The 25628-nt window shown below is 42.9% G+C and overlaps 1 protein-coding gene across 2 annotated transcripts in view; it reads left to right on the top strand.

Annotated features, from left to right (window-relative positions):
* Positions 1 to 3168: 3168 nt before the first annotated feature.
* Positions 3169 to 25628, top strand: part of LOC143927976 (40-kDa huntingtin-associated protein-like) — an 86296-nt gene continuing 63836 nt past the window's right edge. The window contains exons 1-4 of one of the 2 annotated variants that reach the window (XM_077452514.1): positions 3169 to 3302; positions 4127 to 4173; positions 12363 to 12435; positions 13869 to 14028. In XM_077452514.1, the coding sequence (XP_077308640.1) occupies positions 3244 to 3302; positions 4127 to 4173; positions 12363 to 12435; positions 13869 to 14028 (339 nt within the window). In that variant the 5' untranslated portion in view covers positions 3169 to 3243. The remainder of the gene's footprint in view (positions 3303 to 4126; positions 4174 to 12362; positions 12436 to 13868; positions 14029 to 25628) is intronic. The other variant, XM_077452513.1, reaches the window with a different exon arrangement.

The raw sequence follows: 25628 nt of genomic DNA, 5'->3' as shown, positions 1-25628 counted from the left end.
TTAGCAGTTAAGTGAGTGGATAGAAATAAATATATTATATTGATATCTGTGCTATTGATTTATATACGCTCACGTTATTGCTAAAATTAGTCTGCAATTCAAGACATAGCTGGGTGTACTAAGATGTCTGCTGCCACTGTTCTATCAGAATACTGTTACCTGTCAGATCATGAAGTGTTTGGAACACATGGTGGAATGCATCACGCATGCACAGTATTTTTTTTTGGTCAGAATGTCGCTTCTGTTGCACAACCTGATGGGTAGCGATAATCTGATAGAACACCGTAAAGTAAGGTGACCAGATTTTTAAAATGAAAACCGGGGACATATTTTTTTTTTTACTAGTATTGGCAGCAATCAGCGACTCATAGCGGGACTGCGATATTGCGATGGACAAATCGGACACTAATGCCGCGTACACGCGACCGGTTTTCCCATCGGAATAAACTCCATAGGTTTTTCAGACGAAGTTCCGAAGGATTCCACTGAAACTGTCTTGCCTACACATGATCACACCAAAGTTTGACCATCTAGAACGTGGCGACGTACAACACGTAGCTGCCATCTCGTACTTGCTTCAGAGCATGCGTCGTTTTTGGTCCGTCGGAACAGCATACAAACGAGTGTTTTTTCCAATAGGAATTGGTTCCTGTTGGAAATATTTAAAACATGTTCTATTTCTAGGTCCGTCAGAATTTAAAAAAAAAAAAAAATCATATGAGGCCCACACATAATCGGAATATCCTATGAAAAGATTCCATCTGACTTTTTCTGTCAGACATTCCGCTCGTGTGTACGCGGCATTAGTGACACTTTTGACACCTTGTGGGAACCAGTGACACTAATACAGTGATCAGTGCTAAAAATATGTACTGTCACTGTACTAATGAAACTGGTTGGGAAGGGGATAACATCTAGGACAATCAATGGGTTAAATGTGTGCCTAACAAGTGTTTTCTCAATGTGGGGCAGGTGATTTTACTAAGGGAAAACATAGATCCCTGTACTTGCTTTGCAGGAACATAGGATCAATGTCTTCCATACTAATAGAATGGTGAACTGCCTTGTTTACATAGGCAGACCACTAGGCGAGTCCGCCGGATCCGCTGATTGGCTCTGATATCCAGAAATGCAGGATCACATATATAAGTGATCCTGCGCAGCGCGACTGCCCTGTAGTAAATCTGCTATCAGGCGATCGGCAACTGGTTAAGATCATCAGCATTATTATAGCTCACAGGCTGCGGGCATTCTATCATGGCTCTGGCTGCCTCTGTCACAGTGTGTCACATAACATGGCTGCTGGGTGCTGATTTTGTTAACTTATAACCAATAAGTGCCCCCCACTGCCTGTGAGTTCTGATATCATCCATTATGCCAGAGAGACAGACACAGTGCAAAGTAGTCTATTCACAGACACCCCCAAAGCACACCTGTGTTGAAGCCTTGAAGGCACTGGCAGCCCCATGATTGGATCTGCTTCCCCTCTATTCTTGCTGCTGGACATCATCATCTGAGCTCAGCTGCCTGTCTCTGCCCGGTGCCACCTCCGCCACACGACTCACATCCTCTCGGGTCTCACTCTCCGGTCCCCGGCTACTACTGGGTGTAGGGTTGCCACCTTTTGTTCAAGTCAAACCCGAACACTTTATCGGCGCACAGCAATTTTTTTTTATAGTATAAACTATAGATAAATCTTGCTATTAAATAACATTTCTAATCATATGACATTAATAACAAGAGTTCCCCTTTACATCAGAGTCCACAGAGTTCCCCTTTTACATCTGAACTTGCAGAGTTCCCTTTCACTGTAAGGGGAGACTCTGCAGACTCTGATGTAAGGGAGAACTCTGGGGACTCTAACATAAGGGATGCTCTGGGAACCCTGAGTTAAGGGGGAACACTAAGACCTCTGATGTACGGAGAGGACTTTGATGTAAGAAGGAACAGTGTGCCCTTTGGTAGAAAGGGGAACTCTGATGTAAAGGGTGCTCTGAGAACCCTGATTTACCTAAGTGTACTCTCTCAGAAGCAGGAGAGAGAAGGGGGGAGACTTCAGTCACAGATAGGGATGGATGGTGAGCTCACTCACCCCTTGGTAGTCAGCACCTCTCACCCAGATGTATCTGAGGCTGCTGGACTTCTAATTAAGAGAGTAAGAGATACAGATCAAGCCCTCTCTCCTTTCCCGTCTGTGTGTTTGGGGGGGTGCTGGCTTTAGGCAGTGTGAAAGAGGGTGTAACAGACACTCTCAGCTTAGATAACTGCAGCCAGTAACCCTGCTGGGAAGCCATGGTCCAGTCAAAATAATGTGTCCGGGTTTCAGGCAGTCTAAAACCTGGACGCATGGTTCCAAATCCGAACTGTCCGGGTGAATCCTGGACAGGTGGCAACCCTAACTGGGTGGGGAGCGGAGGAAAATTACTCTGCCAGGGAAGGCAAGGAAATAATCAGACGGCTGGCCGGCATTTGAGCCAAGGCAGAAGAATGTGAGCAGAGCTGAATGGGCATGTGCCAGAAACTGAAGAAACAGTCCATCCGCTCTGACCAGCACATCAGGGAAAGGGACACAGATAATGGAAAAAATACACCCCCTAAACTAGTAGGAGCGGGGTTGTGTAATTCAGATTTTTTTTTTATTCTGCACTGACTGTCTGAAAATTGCCCCAGCTCTTGTTGAAGTCAAAACCGGGAACAGACTTGGTCCAGGGACAGTGTCCTCAATCTGGGATCCTGAAACTGGGGACATCTGGTCACCCTACCGTAAAGCCCCATACACACTACCAGTTTTTCCTTCAGATTTACCAAAACCATGTAGTGTAAGGGCCGCCCTGATTGCATACAAATTGAAACTCCTAAGGTTGGACCTCATATTATATGGTTTGGTAAATCTGAAGGGAAACTTTGCAGAAAAACTGGTAGTGTGTATGGGGCTTCAGTGGGAGAGAGCGCCTCTAAGGGATGTTTATAATAGATCTTCATTCACATTTTGAATACACCTTCTTCTGCTCTATATTGTACACACACACACTGCGTCCATTGCCCTCCACCAAGTATCACAGTCTCTTCCCCACACAGATTTATTTCTGACTCTTCCATCTCCTCCCTGCAGCCACCAATGCGCGCGCACTACAAATACCTGAACGACCACGCCCACTAGCTCACGGAGTGCTTCCTGCAACCCTGGTCATGTGACTGTGACATCATCAGAGGTCCTAGAGCGCTGTGTTTTGTGGAATTAGAATGGCGGCCGATGGAGACTTCTTGCTGAGATACCGAGCGGTGTCCAACAAGCTAAAGAAGTGCGTTACTTCTCCTAGTAGTGTATTTATGTGTTGTGATCCCGGGGAGAGCAGGCTAATGTTCCGACAATGACACCTCTGATGTACATCTGACATTTATAGGGGTGTACAGGACCACAGGGGGGAACTTGTCACTAGGACATGTCAGATGTTACCCAGAGACCTGCAGTTCTTCTACTTCTCTGAATAAGATCGTATGCTGACCATACATTACACAATCTCATTGTCAGGGCTCACCAAACACCTTACAATCTGACCACACAATCTGCTTTTGTGATAGAGAAGCCACCTAAACTATCCAATCAGACAGGCCCTTTTTCTACATACCGTGCTTGTTTTTACATCTAAAGGAGATTGTAGAACGAGGTGAGCTTTAGATCCATCAAAACCTACAGATTACCAGGGCATTCCTGAATGATTGTGTAGGTTTGTCTTCACATTACATCAGTGTTTCTCAACTCCAGGTCATGTTTTCAGGATTTTCCTCAGATGACACGGCTGTGATAATTTGTAAGGCAGTGAAATTGATCAAATCGCCTGTGCAAAATGGAAAAGCTAAAAACATGACCTGTTGGGGCGCCTTGAGGACTGGAGATGAGAAACACTGCATTACATAGTTTAGTAACTTTTATACAATCCAATTGTATAGTGTATGGTCAGGTGTTACAGATCATATCATAGGGATCTGAACTTGTTGTGGATTGTTTTAATATAATAAACATCTTTGGCTGCAACTGTAAAACTTTTAAAACATTTTTTCCCATTAATGTAACTTAATGAAAACGATCTTCACTCATTTTGTTTTTTCCTGTCTTTCATTGTAGGAGATTTCTCCGAAAGCCGAATGTTGCTGAAGCCAGCGAGCAATTTGGTGAGCAAATTCCCATGTTGAGTAAGGATGGGCAAAGGTGTGTTCACAACTCCATGTGGCTGCCAGGAAGCTGACACTCTGCAGCTCTAATCACAGACAGACATTTCCTGATCTGTGGCTGCACAGATTGGGAAATGTCTCACTACCTGTGATTAGCGCTGCAGAGTGTCAGTTTCCTGGAAGGCATGTGGCGTTGCGAACACGCCTTTGCTCATCCTTAATGATGAGTGATTGGCAGTACAGATGATTAGGGTTGCCACCTGTCCGGGATTCAACAGGACAGTTCGAGTTTTGAATCATGTGTCCGGGTTTCAGTCCGCCTAAAAAAGGCATCCCCTGATGCCTTCCATCATCATGAATATTATCACATATACCTTACTATTTTCATACAATATATCCATAGGTAGTGTTAGGACCAATTATTTTGCTCCATCTCTTCCTATTGTAGTGTGATATGACTAACAATAATTTAGATTATATTACATTATAGGGATCCCCCTTTAGCAGCTCCTGATGAGTGGACAAACTTCCATGAAACGCGCTGAGCATTCATATTTGATGTCATGTCATGGCAATCTTGTACCTATCAAGGGGTCTCAATGTTTAAGCCATCAATTTTATACCAATACAATTTTGATTGTGTATATACATGTTGGGTGTAGTGCTGAATGTTACTATCATGTATCATGTGTTAGTGTTTAACATACTATTATTGTACTATAATGTGACTAAATTATCATGTTTTATGCACTCTGTACCATACTTATTGATTCTATGCCTGTATAATTTACTGCATTGTGCTCTCATGTGGTACCAACAAATAAATATACTAATTTAATTACATTTGATGACTTATTCCGCCCTAGTGATGTGTTTCATATAAAGTCCCAATTTTCCCCTTTATTTCTCATATAAACAGGGATGGAGACCTGTGTACCGGATGGTCATGGTCTCATATAAAGTCCCAACATTTCTTCCCATTTTACAAGAGCAAAGGTGACATATTAAAGGTTTGGTGACACCGGCAATCCTTTTGACACATTTACTACTGCATCAGGCTGGGCATTAATAGCAGCAACGGATTGGGACTATTGCTCAAGCAAGTGAATGCATCCCTTCTGGCATGGGCCCCAATCCTGTGGGATACCTCTGCCTTGTGCATCGGGCTATGGTCAGAAGGGGGTGGGAGGTAAAAACAAAAAGGGGCTTTAGAAAGACTTCAACAGTCATATGGAAGCCTAGAACCAAAGCATCTCAGTAACGATGGCATCGTCCCCTTAAGAGTAATATGGCTGGTCAGAGTGAGCCATCAGGAGGGGCAAGTGTTGCAGCTGCTGTCAACATTGCAGTCCCTGTGTATATTACTAAGGAGGTTTTTTTCTTCAACATTTACGTTTAGAGCAAACAATTGATGCTTCATCGCATCCCAGAGTGGGACTAAGTGTAACAAGTCCTTGTCCATTTGCTCAGGTCCCTCATGCTGAGGAACAAGGGGCAAGAGATGACCATTTTCTCTCAGGAGACCAGGAAGAGGCTGATGTCTCCTTCCAAAGAACCTAATACAGGAAGGTCAGGTTCGCAGGAAAGGTTGTTGGTACAATCTCTCACTAAATTGGTCCGCTCCACATTTTTACTGCCAGCAGTCGATGAGCCCACTTCTGGTTTGGGTTCACTAAAGCCTACCCAATTCATGCTTTTCCTATCCATGTATGGTTTAAAAAAGCTTATGTATTCTTAGTGGTAGCACCCAGATAAATATGTTAAAGGGTCCAACAGATAAGACGTTGAAATTCCTTTTTAAAAAAACCTATATTTTGCTCACAGGTTCAGGCTGCACTGGCAGCGATCCAAGTATCTCAGTCCTTAACCACTTGCTTACTGGGCACTTAAACACCCTTCCTGTCCAGACCAATTTTCAGCTTTCGGTGCTCTCACAATTTGAATGACAATTACTCAGTCATGCAACACTGTACCCAAATGAATTTTTTGTCCTTTTTTTCCCACAAATGGAGCTTTCTTTTGGTGGTATTTGATCACCTCTGGAGTTTTTATTTTTTGCGCTATAAATGAAAAAAGACCGAACATTTTGAAAAAAAGCATATTTCTTTGTTTCTGTGACAGAATTATGCAAATTATTAATTTTTCTTCATAAATTTTGGCCACAATTTATACTGCTACATATCTTTGGTAAAAATAACCCAAATTAGTGGATATTATTTGGTCTTTGTGAAAGTTAGAGAGTCTACAAGCTGTGGTGCGAATCGCACAAAATTGATCACATCTGATGTACTGGTGGCCTATCTCGTTTCTTGTGATCCGAACAAGTCAGGAAAGTACAAATACCCCCTAAATGACCCCTTTTTGGAAAGTAGACATTCCAAGGTATTTAGTAAGAGGCATAGTGAGCTTTTTGATGTTGTCATTTTTTTCCCACAATTCTTTGCAAAATTAAGATTTTTTTTTTTCTCCACAAAATTGTCATTGTAATAGGTTATTTCTCTCACGTGGCATGTGTATACCACAAATGACACCCCCCAAAAAATTCTGCTACTCCTCCTGAGTATTACAATACCACATGTGTGGGACTTTTTCACAGCCTGGCCACATAGAGAGGCCCAACATGCAGGTAGCGCCATCATGTGTTCTAGGAACATAAATTACACATCTAACTTGTTGACTATTTATTACACTTTTGAAGCACCAGGACAATGACACGTGGCACTGATGACAGATGGCACTGACACGTGGCACTGATGACAGATGGCACTAATACGTGGCACTGATGACAGATGGCACTAATACGTGGCACTGATGACACGTGGCACTTATACGTGGCACTGATGACACGTGGCACTAATACGTGGCACTGATGACAGATGGCACTAATACGTGCCACCGATGACATGGCACTGATGACAGATGGCACTGATAAGTGCCATTGATGACACTGACAACAGATGGCACGTGACACTGACAGGTGGCACTGATGACAAATGGCACTGATACGTGGCACTGATGACAGATGGCACTAATACGTGGCACTATGTGGCACTGATGACACATGGCACTGGGGACCGATGGCACTGGGGGCAGGTGGCACTGGGGTGGATGGCACTGGGGGCAGGTAGCACTGGGGTGGATGGCACTGCTGGGGGAGGGTGGCACTGCTGGGGGAGGATGGCACTTTTTTTTTTTTTTACCTTTTTTTTTTTTTTTCTAACTCGAGGCAGAACGGCTGCCGCTGCAGCCGTTCATCTCTCCCTTCTCACACTGTGTGAGGAGGGAGAGCGGCGCTGAGAGATGATCTCATATATTTACATATGAGATCATCTCCCATTGGACACGCCGATCACGCTGTAAACGGCCGCTGTGATTGGCCGTTTACAGCGATCTGTGTTTGCCTGTCCCCGGGGGACACGGCGAACACAGAACTTCCGTGATGCGCGCCCGCGGCGGCGCGCATCGCGGAAGTAAACATTAGGACGTCCAGGGACGAACGCGCCTGCTCTACGGCCGTCATTCGGCTATAGGGCGGGCGCGAGGTGGTTAAAGGGCCAATTTATGGAGGTACTCAAGGTTATTTCTGATCAGCAGGCCCAAGATTTGCCGAGATTTCAGAAGCTTTGTGTTTTTATAGTAGACACTATGAAAGATTCTATTCTCCAGGCCTCACGGTTCATGCTAGGGTTGGTACATATGCGTAGTATCTTATGGTTGAAAAATTGGTCAGCCGAAGCGCCATGCAAAAAGCTCTTGGCCAGTTTCCCATTTAATGGTGAATGGTTATTTGGAGACGATCTGGATAAGTATATCCAAAGAATTTCTTATGGGAAAAGTCCCCCTTTTCTGGTTGAAGAAATGTAATATTTTTCTTTTAGGCGTGCTTCTTGTCCAGTGCCAAGGGCATCAGCCTCCAGGCAGTCATGACGGCCTTCTCTGTCAAGTGCAATAGGTAAATCTCAGGGTCAGTCCCAGGGTCAAAAGAGGATCTGAGGGAGGAAACCCACAAAATAAAATACTAAAGCCTCCTCATGAAGGGGCACCCCCTCTCGCTCGAGTGGGGGGGAAAGCTTCTACAGTTTTCAAGGATCTGGCAGGAACAATGTCAGGACAGATAGATGGCTGCCTCAATATTTCTAGGTTACAAACTAGAGTTCCCGTCTCCTTTCTCCGGTCGAGCGTTCCCAGAGATCCATTGAAAAATAAGTCTCTCTCTAGCTTTGGATCATTTCTCGTCTCAGATTGATAACGGTGGTCCCCTTGGAAGAACAAGGATTAGGGTTTTATTCAAACCTTTTCACGGTTCCAAAACAAAATGGGGATGTCAGACCCGTTTGAGATCTCAAAGATTTAAACCGGTTTTTGAATATCCGTTCTTTTCTCATGGAGTCAATCCTATCAGTAGTCTCCATCCTACAAGGGGGAGAATTTCTGGTGTCAGTCGACATCAAGGATGCTTATCTCCATGTGCTGATTTCCCCCGCTCACCAGAATTTTCTATGCATCAAGGTAGAAAATCTTAATTTTCAGTTTGTAGCTCTGCCGTTTGGTCTAGCTACTGCATCTCAAGTGTTTTACAAAGGTCCTGGCTCCTTCTTTAGCCAGGCCAAGGGCTCAAGGTATAATGATACTAGCTTACTTAGATTCTTGATAGATCAGTCAATAGCCCACTTAAACCAAAGTTTTTGGTCTTCGCAGTCGGCTACCTGGAATGCCTAGGTTGGATTCTCAACCTAGAGAATTCCTCCTTAAAACCTTCAAGGAGATTTCAGTACTTGGGGCTGATCATAGATACAGTCATGAGAAGGTGTTTTTGCCCCAGGAAAGGTCCGTTCCATAAAGGAACTGATTCAATTGGTCAAAACAAAGAAGAATCCTTCTATTCGCCTTGGTTTTTTTCCATGGGATCAGTTTTCACTGATCTATGTGTTCCCTCCTGTTCCATTGCTTCCACGCCTTCTTCGCAGGATCAAGCAAGAACGAAAGCAGGTGATTCTTGTGGCCCAGGAGATCTTGGTTTGCCAAGAGTGTAAAAAGATGGAGGTAGGTTACCCTTGGGTCCCTACCACTGTGGCCAGACCTTCTCTCGCAAGATCTGGTATTCCATCCTACCTTAGGTTAAATTTAATGGTTTGGCTATTGAGACCCACATTCTGAAAGACCGTGGGTTGTCCGCTTCAGTAGTTTCTACTTTGGTTGATGCTAGGAAGCTGGCCTCCAGAGTCATATACTATAGAGTCTAGAAGGCATATGTCTCCTGGTGTGAATCCAGGGGTTGGCACCCCAGGAAATATGTCATAGGTAGGATCCTTGAATTCCTACAGATGGGATTAGAAATTAAGTTGGCCTTGAGTTCTATTAAGGGCCAGGTGTCGGCCTCATCTGTGTGTTTTTTTTTTTTTTTCCTTTCTTTCTTCCCCCCCAATGACCACTTGTTTTGCGCTCTCTGCTTCGTAACTTTATTCAATGGGTAACACGGATTAATCCTCCAGTTGGGTCACCTCTGAGCCCCTGGGACATGAATTTAGTCCTGTTGGCATTACAGAAACAGCCTTTTGAGCCTATACAAGATATTCTCTTGGTCCTCTTGGCAAGGAAAATATTTATTTATTTATTTATTTATTTGTAAAGAGCCATATTTGATTATTCATTAGGATGAGGTTGTATTGCAGCCTCATCCTAACTTCTTACCGAAGGTAGTGTCTGGTTTTCATTTGAAACTGGATATTGTTCTGCCTTAATTTTTTCCAGAACCTTGTTCTGTGAAAGAAAGGTCGCTACATTCTCTTGATGTGTTGAGAGCAGTCAAGGTCTATTTGAAAGTGATCGCTCAGATTCGTAAAACTGATGTTTTCTTTGTGTTGCCAGACGGTCCTGAAAGAGGACAGGCATTGTCAAAATCTACTATTTTTAAATGTATTTGTCAAGCGATTGTTCAAGCTTATGGTTTAAAGAGGAAAAATTCCTCCTTTTCATGTTAAAGCACAATCCACCAGGGCTGTTAGTGCTTCTTGGGCAGTGCATCACCAAGCCTCTATGGCTCAGATATGCAAGGCCATTTCTTGGTCTTCAGTCCATACATTTACCAGATTATATCAGGTAGATGTAAAGGTCATGAGGATATCGCCTTCAGGCACAGTGTACTGCAAGCAGCAGTATGAGTCCTCTGGTCTCTTAGTGCCCTAGTTTGTTGTGTCTCCCTCCCTTCAGTTGGAATTGCTATGTGTCATCCCACTTAGTAACTACTATGACTCTGTGTGCCGTGGTGTACGATTAGGAAATGGATTTTACAGGTAAGCTGTTATAAAAATCCTTTTTCTTTGAAGTGCATCACGGGACACGGGTCCTTCCCTTCTTTGGTATACACGTGTGCTTTGCTACAAAGCGGAGTTGCTCCCAGCAGTGGGATGGGTTATGTAGGGAGTGCACATTTTGTCTTAGGATGTGCCAGTGTCCATCACCTGAAGGTGGCCTATAACCCACATAGTAACTACTATGGTTCTGTGTCCCATGATGTACTTCAAAGAAAAGTATTTTACAGGAAAGCTGTTATAAAAATCCTATTTTAATGTACATCTTACTCAGGTGAAAAACAAGGTGCAAGTAGGAAGGTTTATAATGCCTTTAAAACAGATCAGGATAATCGCTATCTCACGAGAATTCATTCCTCACCTTCACTAGTCTACAAACAAAATGTGATTTCCCATTCGCTGAACTAGAAAACTATACAAATATTAGACAGTTGTTTCAGAAATATTATTCACTTACACTCCACCCCCCATATACCCAATTTGAGCAAATTTGCTTTTCTTCCCCTCGAGACAGGGGTTTGATTTCCAGATTATATAAGTGTTTGAATGAGACCAATATGCCAGAGAAAACACACCCCATGCTACAATGGGAATCTGATTTAAATACCACATTCACCCTTGAACAGTGGGACTCTATTCTTACAAATCTACCAAAACAACATCAATCAGAGAATCCGCTATTAAATTGCAATATAGATAGTCTCTTACCACCATCAAACTTAACTAATTTTATCCATCAATCTCCCCACTATGCTTCAGGGGCTGTCCCTCTCAGGGAACACTTTTACATATTTTTGGGGAATGTCTCCACATAAAACACATCTGGCACAGGGCCAGTACAATTATAGAAAAAATATCCGGTACAAAAGCTTGCTCTTACACCCCAGATATGCCTCCTGTTCTTCCCTATACAGGATCTTCCAAAGTTTAACACGCGCCTAATCCATACATTCCTTAGCTCTATACATTAGGCCATAGCTTTTAACTGGCGCTCCACTACAGTACCATGGCCACAAATCCTCAGTCGCATGACAAGCATCAAACCTTCAGAAAGGATTCACCACACGTTATATGATTCAATGTCAGTCTATCAAAAAATGGATCCTTTGGAACACTACCCACTTGACTTAGGATGCAGTTGGATGCGTGGGGTGGGGGAGAGAGAGAGTGGGGAAGCGCTGGTTTTGTTCTTCTTTCTCTCTCCTCCCCTTGATGGCTCATGCGCATTAGTTGTTGCTTGTCTCTTCCCTACTACTCTCAAATGTCCGGATTATAAAAACTATGCAGAAAAAATAAAATAATGCTTTTCTTCCTCTTGCCAGACTAACCATTACCCTTTGTTTCTTCCTGTACAATATTCACTATTATAACTGAATTTATATCTGTACCATCATTGTAACTGTTTTATACCCTGACCTTTTTACATAATAAAAACCGTTTGTAAACAAAATAAAACCGATCAGGATGCAGTACACCCCTTCCACCCCTCTCTGGCATTGCTCCTTGTTGTAACTCCATTTTACCACTGGGTCACCAGAGTGCTCTGTGCTCAGATTGTAAAGGCCCTTTCACAGAGCCTTTCCCAATGCAGTCCCAACTCATACCCAAAGCAAAAAGCATTGTTCCCTATCATGGCATTTCACACCACTGCGCAGCGATGGTGTTCACCGAAAAAAATCTCACTTTGTAACATTTCAATAAAGTTCTAAGAAAAAAAGGTTAAAGTGTGATGTGCTATTTACATTGGCACTGCTGTCTTCACATCACACACGGCCATGTGGCCGTGTGCACTGTGCATTGCTGGTGTGTTGTAGCTGTGTGTCCAGCTTTTATCTAGAGTTGATGACTGACTGATTTCCATGTGCATTTTTCTTTTAGGTCAGCTGGCAAAGGAGCTAAAACAGCAGGACTGTCTTCAGTATGCCGGGTTCTGTAACCTGGCAATGGCCCGGTGAGTTTTGCATCTACAAATACAATTTTGTACCACATTCTATAGAGACTGTTCATCAGATAATACAGTGGACATCTTTTCTATACAGCTTCAGAAATCTTAGTTACAGGATCATTTGCCTAAAATGGCTATTACTAAATAAAAGCTTTGACTTGGTGGTTGTAAAGCCTTAAGGTTTTTTTTCACCTTAATGCATAATGCATTGAGGTGGAAAAACCTTCTATGCTGCAGTAGTTCCCTTTCAGACCCTCACTTTTTCCTACCTGAGCCCGATCCAATCCAGCGATGTGCACAAGCTCATCTCTCCTCATTGGACAGATTGATAACAGTGGGAGCCATCCATCTCTATGACCCTGGGAGGCCATTACGTCACTGCTGGCTCTGGCAGTGTAAACACTGCCAGTATTTTCCCTGGAAAACAGAGATAAATTATTTTTTTTTTTCTTTAATCTCATGCTTTTCAGGGTAGAGTAGATATGTCTCCATAAAGAGCACCTGTCATGCCTTATTCCTATTACCAGGGATGTTTACATTTCTTATAATAGGAATAAAAGTGATAAAAAAAAAAATATTAAAGGGACAGTGTAAAAATAAATAAATTAATAAAATGTAATGTCCGCCCATCCTCTTGCTCACACACAGAAGCGAAATGCATTCGTAGGTTGCGCCTGCATATGTAAATGCCGTTCACACCACATGTGACGTATTGATGCAAACGTCTGTAAGTCGAAACTGGTAACCTGTAAAAATGTTTAATGTGTAGACTATGGAGCTTTTTAAGTGCAAAAGTTTGATGCCATTTTACTATTGTGTGCAATTCTAAAGTGTGGCATGTTTAGTATCTATGCAAGGAGTTTGTGGGAAGGAGTGTAGCTATATTGAAAACATGTGAACACAGGGGTCTCATCCCGTATGTAGTAACAAAGCGGAAAAGTGGGGGTTGGGACTTTAGATATACCTCCGTGTGCACAATACCATAGAAAGGGATAGTAATTACATACAATATGTCTAAAATAATTTTGTCTTTATTTTACACAATATAAAAAGCATGTATTGCTATCAGTATAGTACATTAGAAACAAGTCTGTGCATAAGGTCTGCTAGAAGGGTCAACGCGTTTTGCGGATCTTTGGTATGCTTTTCAAAAGTACAACAAAAATGCAGCGCCTCATTAAAATGATTGGAAAGTGTGTCAAACACATCAAAAATGCATTACATACACGTGACTCAGAACGCACCAAAAATGCTTCACTGGTGCATGATTGGAGTCAGGCAACCAGAAAACACAGCGGAAATGCATCAAAAATGCATATACGTTTTTAACATGTTTTTTGCAATGGAGCAGTGTGACAGAACCCCAGACATGTTTATGGTAATGTAACATTTACAGCATTTTTTTTTACCAATTGGTAGTGACATATTGATTGATACAGGTGTGAACAAACACTGTTTAATGCATCGGGAGAAGCCATGGCTCTGACTGAAGCTGCCCGCTTATTCCTGCAAGAGGAAAAGGAGACTCAGCGATTACAATGCCCCGGTTTTGAGGAGCATTTGCAGGCAGCTATCAACTGCTACAGCTTTGCTATCAAGGTAGAAAATTAATGTTTTTCTGGGTCAGAAAGCAGCTCTTCGTTTTCTCCAACCATTCAGTTCTTGCTAGTTTATTACATTTGCTTCATTTCACATTCCAGTCTAAGAAAACCTAATGCATGGGTCATTTTCTCTGTAAATATTTCAAGACATTTTAACTGGGCTGCTTTGTATGTGGTTTGAATTGATTTCAAATGAATTCTTTGAGCCATGTGATTGTGTGTGTGTGTATATGTATATGTGTGTGTATATATATATATATATATATATATATATGTATGTGTATATAGCCTATTCAGGGAGTGTCTAATTGCTGTCCGTGCTGGTACAGCTCCTCCCCAGAAAGCCAATTATGTAGCTGCTGAGGGTGCTAAAGAATCCAATATGGCCTTACCAAGCTGTAGCCTCATTACATGTGGATGCCTCCATCTCAGAAGCTTTTACAAACACAAAAACAATGTCATCCTGGCACACAGGAAATGCGCCAAAATTTAAACCTAGCTGTGCATGTGCAACTAAGTGTACATTCTACAAATAACTGTGAGCAACCAGAATTTTATTGTAGAAGAGACTTTGCATGTCTATTCTGCAATAGTCAGTGTGCTCGTAGTTTATTTGAATCTTTAGTTCCACTTTAAATTTCTATATGTTTCAAAGGAAATAAGAAAAAAGAAAAAAATATAAAAGGTTACATTTAAAACATATATATCTGCATCCTCCCAGCATAGAGGTCAGGTCCTGTACTAACAGGTCTGGTTCCAGATCACTTGATTGTTATTGTCCCGGACTATCACAGTGATCACTCTGTACAGCCTGGCCCTGTTTTATTTTCCTTCTTGAATTTAGAAAAAGATACATTGTACATACATTACCAGTCAAAAGTTTTAAACACCCCTATTTTTACAGTTTTCATGAAATTTGAAGGCCAGTGAATAACCTGAAATGGTAAAAAGGTAAGAAGTAAAGTGGCAGAAAAAAAAAAGTTCAGGTTAACAAAAACTGAAAAATAATGTACATTTCAGAGTTCTACACAAAGGCATTTTTCAGGGAAGAAGGAATGAGTTAACTCAGTTATTCTACAGCAGTGTAAGTAAATAAAAAGTTTGGTTTGACAGGTCGAGTGGCTGTAAGAAAGCCATTGCTAAGAAGAATAAGACAACAAGAAGAAAGAAATAAGAAATAGGCTTGCCTGGGCCATGAAGCACTGCCAGTGGACTGCTGAAGAATGGAAGACGGTCTTGTGGAGTGATGAATCAGAATTTGAGGAGTTATTGTATGCCATTGAGTAGGTGATAGGATGGTTCAAACGCTGAGGGGGAAGCGTGATGGTCTGGAGCTCTTTTGCTAGATCCATCTGTGACTTGGACAGAGAGCGAGTAGCACCTTGAACCAAAACTACTACCACAGCATTTTGCAGTACCTTGCAATACCCTCTGGAATATGCCTAGTTGGTCATGGGTTCATCCTATAGTAAGATAATGACCCAAAACCTACCCCCAGTGTCAGAACAACCTTGGAAGAAAAGAAAAAAAAACATAGGCTTCAAATAATGAAATGACCAGCACAGTCTCTAGATTTACACTCTGTCGAGCTGGTTTGGGATGAACTGGGCAGAAGGGTGAAAGCAAAGCATTCTACAAGTGCAGCACATTGTGGGAACTTCTGTAGTAGTGTCGGGAAGAACTTTCTGAACAAAATTCGATTTCCATTGTAGAAAGAATGCCACAAGCTTGTCGGCTGGTATATTTGCAAAGGGTGGCTACTTTGATAAATATAAATATAAATTTATAAATTTAATGACATTTTGTAAAGCACTTCCTGCACTAAATCCAAACGGCTCCATTGCTGGCTTACTTTGCTGGGGGAGCGTACATGGACATTCTTCCAAGATCGCGCCCCGTGTGTGCCCTGTGATCGCTGAGTCCTTTGGATTGAACTGCTCACAGATCGGGGTAAAGGGCAAATCACAGCGGCCCTTTACCACATGACCAGCTGTGTCCAGTGACAGTTGATCACGGATGTAAACACAAGCCGGTTATTGACTTTTTAGAGAAGAGAGCCAATAGCCAGCTGGTGTTAAAGGGACATTAGCACTGATAATTAGGGCACTGTGTCCTGATTATATATGCAGTCCCAACAGTACCCACCAGTGCTGTCAATCAGTGCCTCCTATGAGTGCAGCCACATCAGTGAAGAAGAAAAATTACCTGTTTGCAAACTTTTATAATAAACGATGAAACTTTTTTTTTTTTTTTAAATGTTCAGTCTTTATTTTTGCCTAAAAAACAAAACAAAAAAAAACTCAGCAGTGATTAAATACCATCAAAAGAAAGCTCTATTTGTGTGAAAAAAGATACAAATTTAGTTTGGGTACGGTGTTGCAAGACCGCGCATTTGTCATTCAAAGTGCGACAGCACTAAAAGCTGAAAATTGGCCTGGGCAGGAAGGGGGATAAAGTGGCCAGTAGGCAAGTTGTTAAAGAAGACTATTCCATAATTTCTTTTCTCTTATATTCACTGACTGACACAGCTTCTTCTCTTTAGACCATTGAGTTATGCCACCTTCAGGAGAAGACTAGGGATTACATGTTAACATGTGATAATAAAACTAGAACTTTCTAGTTCCGCCCAAGGGGCGGACCCTTGGGTAACAACCCCTCAGCATGCTACTGCAGCCTCAGTTTTATTTTGCCTAGTGAAGGAGAAGGACCTAGGAACCCTGACGACCCCATTGGTCCGCTTTTAATCTGCAGAAGCTTGGCTTTTTGCGCAAGATGAAAGATCCTGTGATCTGCTATCAACAGCCGGATGGGTGACAGGCTGGATACCCTTATTCTTGTAGTCTCCCCAGCCTGGCCATCAAGCGCATGCAGACCAGAGCGCCGCGCTGGGTCGGCCACGACTAAACCTCAGCCACCCTGTACTGATCAGAAAGTGGGTCTGTAATGTAATGTCTCCCAGCTCTTCAGGACTGGTAAGTACATCTCTCCCTACTTAGGTGGGGCTGAGCAGCTGGACATTCCCTGGGAGGTTGATTCGGAGGTCCCTCTCCTCCCTTTCTTCTCTTCCTGACCTGCTGCATGTGGCTGCTGAGCGATGTGTGTGTACAGGGGCTCTCTGGGGAGGGCTTTCAACTGTGGGGGGGGGGGGCTGCACTGGCTGGCTGTGTCCTGAATCCTGTTTCTCATGTCCCTGGAGGCACCTGTGCCCCTTGCAGCGCTGATCACCACCATTTGCTCAGCTCTGTCCCTCGTGGTTTCAGCATCAGCGGCCATCTTACGTGTAGGCAAGGGATAGCATGCTCTCCTGTGTTTCGGCGGCCATTTTCCCTGAGATTTGTCCTTCTACTGGACGCCGGCGGCCATTTTCTAGAAGCCTGAACACGTTTTTCAGCTTTCTCTAGCGTCAGCATGTGTCCCTGTGCTCTGGCGGCCATTTTCCCAGTGTTTTATGTCCTTATACTGGACGCTGGGCTACCATTTCCTTTGAGCCTGAGCACATTGCAGAGCCGTTTCAGTGTCATTAGTAGCAGCTTCCACCGACACAGAGCGGATCACTCTGCACATGGGAGCCAACCGAGACCACAGGCACTACTTGCTGGATAGCGCAGAACCCTTCAGGGTGGTGAGTCCTGCGGGAAAGAGCCCCTCAGCCAGCAGCAGTAAGGAGTCCGATTCTCTATTCTGCTTTACCATCGCTGGCTTTAACGGCATGGCTATTGAGAGCCAGGTGTTGCGGAACCGGGGTCTGTCGGACTCGAAGATCCCAACTATGTTGAGAGCATGGAAATCTTCTTCTCAGAAGATATCTTCGTACCTGGAAGGCCTACGTCTCCATGTGTGAGGAGAGAGGATGGCATCCGCGCTCATTTTCTATATCCAGGATCCTGCTGTTTCTTCAGCAAGGGATGGACCAGAAATTGGCGTTAAGCACCATTAAAGGACAAATATCAGCTTTGGCTGTCCTTTTCCAGCGACCCCCTGGCGTCTCTCTATAGTGAGTACTTTTGCTCAAGGGGTGTGACATGTAGTCCCTCCAGTGCGTCCACCGTTACTCCCGTGGGATCTGAACCTGGTATTATCTTTGTTTCAGAAACCACCATTTGAAAATATCAGGGAGTTTCCCCTGTTGACTCTTTCCCAGAAAGTAGTCTTTCTAGTGGCCATTACATCAGCCAGGAGGGTTTAGAAACTGGCGGCCTTGTCATGCAAGTCACCCTATCTGGTTATCCACAAGGATAAGGTGGTGTGGCATCCGCAACCGTCTTTCCTGCCCAAGGTAGTCTCTGCGTTTCACATCAATGAGGACATTGTGTTACCATCTCTGTGTCCTAAGCTGACACATCCTAACGAGGTGGGCCTTCATGCTCTGGACATGGTTCGGGCTTTGAAGGTGTGTTTGTCTGTCACGGTTCCCTTCCGGAAGTCAGACTCACTGTTTGTTTCGTTGGCTGGTCCAAAGAAATGCATGGCGTTCTCATCGGCCACCATTTCCAGGTGGATCAGACAGATTGTAGTACAAGCCTACGCTTTGAACAGGCAGATGCCCCCCTTTCCGGTCATGGCCCACTCCACAAGGGCAATCGGAACATCTTGGACCTTCCGACATCAAGTGTCTATCGCTCAAGTGTGTAAAGCAGCGACCTGGTCATCTGTCCACATGTTTACAAAGTTCTACAAGGTAGATGTCAGTGCATCGGGTGATGCCTGTTTTGGCTGCAAAGTTTTTCAGGCGGCTGTATAGTTGCAATTGTATATGCAATTTTTTTCCTTTTTTCCTGCTTTTTGGGTAAAAGCACAGTACCTTTTTAAGTTAATGCACTGTTGCATTCGTTATCACGGTTTTGGTGCGGTTTGAGGGTAGTGCTTCTCTGTTGAGGAGCACCCTGTTTTTTTGTGGTGGTTATTCCACACACTGTAGTTTTTTTTTTTTTTTTTGTGGGTAAAGTTTGTACTCGCTCCCACATGCCATGGTGGATGAAGTTTTATGCTGTTTTCCCACCCCTCGATTTGGCACTGCTTGGGGATGTCCCAGTGGTCTAAAGAGAAGAAGCTGTTTCAGTCGGTGAATATAAGACAAAATAGGATTTTTTGTACTCACCGTAAAATCCTTTTCTCTGTAATTCACTGACTGACACAGCACCCACCCCTCATATTTTTCTTTACGTTATACTGCTTGTTGACTTATTGAGGCTGCAGTAGCATGCTGAGGGGTTGTTACCTAAGGGACCGCCCCTTGGGCGGAACTAAAAAGTTCTAGTTTTATTATCACATGTTAACATGTAATGCCTAGTCTTCTCTTGAAGGTGGCATAACAACCCAATGGTCTAAAGAGAAGAAGCTGTGTCAGTCTGTGAATTACAGAGAAAAGTATTTTACAGTGAGTACAGAAAATCCTATTTTTTTTGTGTCCAGATGTTTCTTTGTTCTATGCCTTATTTTCAGAGTACATTGAAGCATTCAACTATGTAGATTTTCAACAAAAACTGAAAAAAAATGGGGGCGTTCTAAAACTTTGGACCTGTAGTTTATATTATTTCATTAGATAATGAATAAAATCAAGAGAGATCCATGACCATTTAAGACCAAATGAAAGACCGAATTGTCTTGGGGGGGGGGGGACAAGATACAATGCATCTAGATGCACCAAGTAGTTGTGATTATTTGTAGTTTTATGAACACGTGTCAAAGTTGCAAAAGTATTCAGGGGATAAGGTAGAGACATTGTGAACCCCTTAGAATTAACTGATTTTCTTCAGTAAATTGCCCTAAAATGTGGTCTAATCCTCATCTAAAGCTGGCCATAGATGGATCAAATCCAGTTTAGCAGGATTCGGTCCATCTATGGGCAAGCTAGTTGTCCTGAAGTCGATCCATCAATCAACTTCATTACAACCAGCCTATCGGATTTTTTTGCATGAGATTTACTTAAAAAGCTAATTGAAGTTAGTAGTTTGCACACCTAAAGTGCAATTAATGAAATTAGTTTGTAGGTGTGGTTTACAGTTGCTTTGATTAATAGACACACAAGCATTTTATCCACTTTGCGCCCAAGCCAATTCTAACACTTCGCTCCTATATGTAAAAATCATAATTTATTTTCTAGAAAATTGCTCAGAATCCCTAAACATTATATAGGGTTTGTTTTATTTTATTTTTTTTAGCAGCAACCCTAGGGAATAAAATGGTGGTTGTTGCAACTTTTTATGTCTTTGCGCAGCTTTTTTTCAAATGTGTTTTTTGGGGGAAAAAAACAGTTTCATGAATAAAAAAACAAAACCGTAAAGAGAGCCCAATTTTTTTTGTATAATGTGAAAGATTCTGTTATGTTGAGTAAATAGATACCTAATATGTCACACTTTTTAAAATTTAAGCGCGTTCATGGAATGGTGCCAAACTGTGGTACTTAAAAAATCTCCATAGGCAGCGCTTGAATTTTTTTTTACAGGTTACCATTTAGCATTACAGAGGAGGTCTTGGGCTAGAATTATTGCTCTCACGTTCACAGTGATACCTCACATGTGTGATTTGAGTTTACATATGCGGGTGCAACTTAGGTATGCGCTCTCTTCTGTATGTGAGGATGGGGTGCACTTTTTAATTCTTTCATCTTCTCTTTTTTTATTACAAATTTTTTTTTTTTTTTACACTTTTTCTCTTTAAAAACATTTTTTTGATCACTTTTATTCCTATTACAAGAAATGTAAACAGCCTTTGGAATAGTGCATGACGGGTCCTCTTTTTGGAGAGATGTGGGACCCCACATCTCTCCTCTAGGCAGGATAAGTTGAGATCACCACAAAAAAACTCACAATCTCAGGCTTTCCTGCCGAGTCCCCTGCATTTGTTTACTTCAGCTGGCCTGGACATGACGTCATAACGTTGCACCCGGGCCTTTGAGAGTCATAGAGGTTGCAGAGGACCATTTGTCCCTCTGATTTCTCTATGACTCTCTTCCAGCACCAGCAGATTCCCTCTCCGGGTCACTGATCGCTTGGGAGAGCCCAGAGAAGCACCAGAGGACACTGCCTTTAAGAACAATCGAGCAGCAGAGCTGCCACTATGATTGTTCTTATGGTGCACAGAATCGCTTGCTGCGAGAGAACGATGTCTGAATGATGCCTGTAGATGCAGGCATCATTCAGATATCCCCACTGAAATTCCAGGATGTCATATGAGGCACCTTGGGCGCGAGGTGTTTAATATTGCTGTTCATAAGTTGCATCAGCTGATGTGAACCATGCATCACAAAAAGGAGCTTTCTGAAGACATACGATCAAGCGTAGTTACATAGTTAGTAAGAATTCATGTAAAACATAACACATGAATCAGAAAACTACTATATTGGATGAATAAATGATAGCCTGAAACCAGACCAAAACCATATAAAGAAACAATAGTCCCTTTAACCATAGATTGTCACTTCTCAATGGAGAGTAGCCGGAACTAGCAGCGATGCCAAACATCCAATGCCTAGAAGGTTGGAACAATGAAGACACAACCAGGTCGACACCCCTTAGAGTTTCTTCTTATAGGTACCACAGCACACTGAGTGTATAAAAGAAAGGTAATAGGTACGCTTACCGGAAGGTGTGGACCCACACACCTTAGTGGTGAGTCATTCAGGCATCAAGTTGCGATTAACGGCAATCCTACCATAGGGGTGATGTAAACCTCAGCTGCACTGAGCAGTCCTCCGTACTCTCTGCAATCAGGATGTCCAATATGGAATACCGTCGGCTTGAACTCAAAAGAAGTGAAATGTATTCGCACCCAAATAGATGCATAAAAGAGGAAAAACAGAAGGCCTCTTCAAAGAGCAGATTAATCCGGTAAAATTTTTTTTATTAAAATAAAAAATCAATAAAAATTTGGATACATGCATGTACAAGCCATCAGTGAAGAGGGGTACAAAAAAACACAAGACTAGCTATAAAAAAGCGCAGAAGATCTTGCCTGCAGGCTATGTACCCGACATGTTTCGCAATAACTTGCTTCAACTGGGACAAATTATCTAGAAATGGTGACAGTTTAGTGTTGTGGACTTCTCTACCTAGAAGTGGGTACCCAGTCATGATGACTTCCAAAGCACAATGCAGAAAACTTGAATATATCAATGGAACTGGCAAACATACCTACTCATGTGTCTACCATACGTATTTGAGGAGAACACCATGGAGCAAGCTGTTGCTATCCAAAAATAACACATTGCTGAGCTCCTAAAGTATGCCAAAGAGCACTTTGGCAAACTGCAACACTATGGGAAAATGTACTGATGAAACAACATTTTAATTGTTTGGGAAGAATACTCAGCACTATGTATGGTTGCAAAAAGGGCAGAGCTTACCAACATCAAAACATGGTCCTAATGGTGGAGGGAACATCATGATTTGGGCTTGCTACCCTACCTCAGGGCCTGGGCCACTTGTCATCATCAAGGGGAAAATAAATTCCCAAGTATACCAAAACATTCTACATGATAATGTCAGGGTGGCTGTCTGACAGCTGAAGCTTAGTAGAAGTTAAGTGATGCATAAGGACAATGACTCTAAGGATGGAAGTAAATCCACCACAGATTACTTTAGAAACAGAAAATGTGCCTTTTTGGAGTGTCCCAGTCCGAGCCCACAACTTACCCCAATATACATTATCTTACAAAAGTGAATACACCCCTCACATTTTTGTAAATATTTTATATCTTTTCATGTGACAACACTGAAGAAATTACACTTTGCTACAATGTAAAGTGGTGAGTGTACAGCTTGTATAACAGTGTAAATTTGCTGTCCCCTCAAAATAACTCACACAGCCATTAATGTCTAAACCGCTGGCAACAAAAGTACACCCCTAAGTGAAATATGTCCACATTGGGCCCAATTGGCCTTTTTCTCTCCCCAATGTCATGTGACTCATTAGTGTTACAAGGTCTCAAGTATGAATGGGGAGCAGGTGTGGTAAATTTGGTTTTATAGCTCTCACTCTTAAACTAGTCACTGAAAGGTCACCATGGCCCCTCGTGGCAAAGAACTCCCTGAGGATCTGAAAAAAAGAATTTTTGCTCTACATAAAGATGGCCTAGGCTATAAAAAGATTACCAAGACCCTGAAACTGAGCTGCAGCACAGTGGCCAAGACCATACAGCAGTTTAACAGGACAGTTACACTCAGAACAGGCCTCGCCATGGTCAACCAAGGAAGTTAAGTGCACATGCTCAGAGGTTGTCTTTGGGAAATAGACGTACGTATACGGTGGGAGTGTCATGGTCTGGGGCTGCATGAGTGCTGCCGTCACTGGGGAGCTACAGTTCAATGAGGGAACCATGAATGCCAACATGTACTGTGACATGCTGAAGCAGAACCTGATCCCCCTCCCTTCGGAGACTGGGCCGCAGGGCAGTATTCCAACATAATCACCCCAAACACACCTCCAAGCTGACCACTGCCTTGCTAAAGAAGCTGAGGGTAAAGGTGATGAACTGGCCAAACATGTCTCCACACCTAAACCTTATTGAGCATCTGTGGGGCATCCTCAAACGGAAGGTGGTGGAGTGCAAGGTCTCTAACATCCACCAGCTCCGTGATGTCGTCATGGAGGAGTGTAAGAGCACTCCAGTGGCAACTGGTGAAGCTCTGGTGAACTCCATGCCCAAGAGAGTTAAGGCAATGCTGGAAAATAATGGTCGCCACACAAAACATTGACACTTTGGGACCAATTTGGACATATTCATTTAGGGGTGTACTCGCTTTTGTTGCCAGCGGTTTAGACATTAATGTCTGTGTGTTGAGTTATTTTGAGGGGACAGCAAATTGACACTGTTACAAAAGCTGTACACTCACTATTTTACATGTCACATGAAAAGATATAATAAAATATTTAAAAAATGTTAGGGGTGTACTAACTCTTGTGAGATACTGTAAAATGACATCAATAGAGATGTTCACAGCAGACATCCTACAACTGAAGCAGTTTTGTAAACGGGAATGGTCAAACATTCCTTCTGAACATTATGCAGGTCTGATCCAGTGCATCCGAAAGTGCTTGCTTGAAATCATTGCTGCCAAAGGCGGTTCAATCGGCTATTAATGCCAAGGGTTCCCGTACCTTTTGTCTGTGCATGTTTAATGGGTGTGTGGAATGATGACACAAGAAATCTGTTTATTTTTATTTTTTACTTAGATGAGGTTTAGATTACATTTTATGCCAAAAGCTTCAAATACACTTTTTTTTTTTTTGTGTGTCACTGTATTCCCTTCAATTTCCTAAAAGTAGCAGGAAAATCATCACTGTGCCACACACAGAGCTGTGAAAGGGACACATTAGGTCCACCAAATACCAGGTGCCTACAGAAAACTATAATGGGGCAGATACAAGACCAGTCACCCTGCACAGAGCAGCAGCGACTAGTCTTAATTACAGGAAAATTCTGCCCAAAGGCAAACATTCAGTGGATCTGGAAAAAATACATAAAGGATACCAAAATGAAGTACTGTCCGTGATACTTTTTTTATTTGCACTAACATTCAATTTGTTTTAGGACAATACTCCAATTTTTCTCTTTCACAATTGCACTAATATGGCTACAATCACATCAAGTAAGATTCAAATAAGAATGCACATGCCTATTAAAAAAAATAAAAAAGGTGGGGGGGCTAACGAGCATGATTAATGCAGAAAAGACATGCTATGTCTCTTCTAGATTAAAGTTACTTTCCTGCCTGTCCATCCCTGTAGTTTATTCAAGTGTGGCAATGCCAAAATGACTGAACAAATGCACAGGAGGGATGTCATCTCGGCCTGGTCAATTAAAAGCGTTCAGCGATCAATATCCAGAAGGTGGCCAACATGTCAGTGACTGGCAGAGAGCGCCAGTATACCACAACGATGGTGGCGAAGGTGACTATAGATCCGTTTAACCACTTAACAACCGCCCCATAGCCGAATTCCGGCTATAGGGCAGTTATTTTACTCTGAGAGGCCGTCATATGACGTCCTCCCAGAATTACACTCTCGCGCGCCCCCCTGGGGCACGCACTCGAGAGCATCCGTGACCTGGCGAATCACGGCCGTTTACCACGTGATCGCTCCGTCAAATCACGGAGTGATCACTTGTAAACAAACCGGCGTCATGTTATGACGTCGGTTTCTCCCTCCCCTCTTTGTACCGATCGGTACAGCGGAGGGGGAAGATTTCGGTGTCAGCAGCGCTGTGGGCTGCATCTGCAGTGCCCACATCGCTGCTCACCGAATTTAACCCCTCAATTCCCTGCCGATACTCTGCAATACCCGCCGATACTCTGCAATACCAGCCGATACTCTGCAATACTCTGCCATAAATTGCTATACCCAGCCATACTCGGAGATACTCTGCAATACTCAGCCATACTCGGTGATACCCAGCTATAGACGTCGTCGTCCCCGCCCTCCGGTGCTTCTACCGACTCGCCAATACGATCAAAGCCAGAATCGTTTTTTGTTTTTTTGTTTGTTTTTATTTCAGGCTTCCCAGCCTAGAGGTGAGATGTGGGGTCTTAATGACCCCATATCTGACTGTAAAGAGGACCTGTCATGCCATATTCCTTTGTTTACAAACGGTTTTTATAT

Source organism: Lithobates pipiens, unplaced genomic scaffold (assembly GCF_037356315.1).
Source record: "Lithobates pipiens isolate NorthernLeopardFrog02 unplaced genomic scaffold, aLitPip1_a1.2 Scaffold_23, whole genome shotgun sequence".
Classification (NCBI taxonomy): Eukaryota; Metazoa; Chordata; class Amphibia; order Anura; family Ranidae; genus Lithobates; species Lithobates pipiens.
The sequence above is the reverse complement of the archived record's forward strand: the minus strand, read 5'-3'. Positions and strand labels throughout refer to the sequence as shown.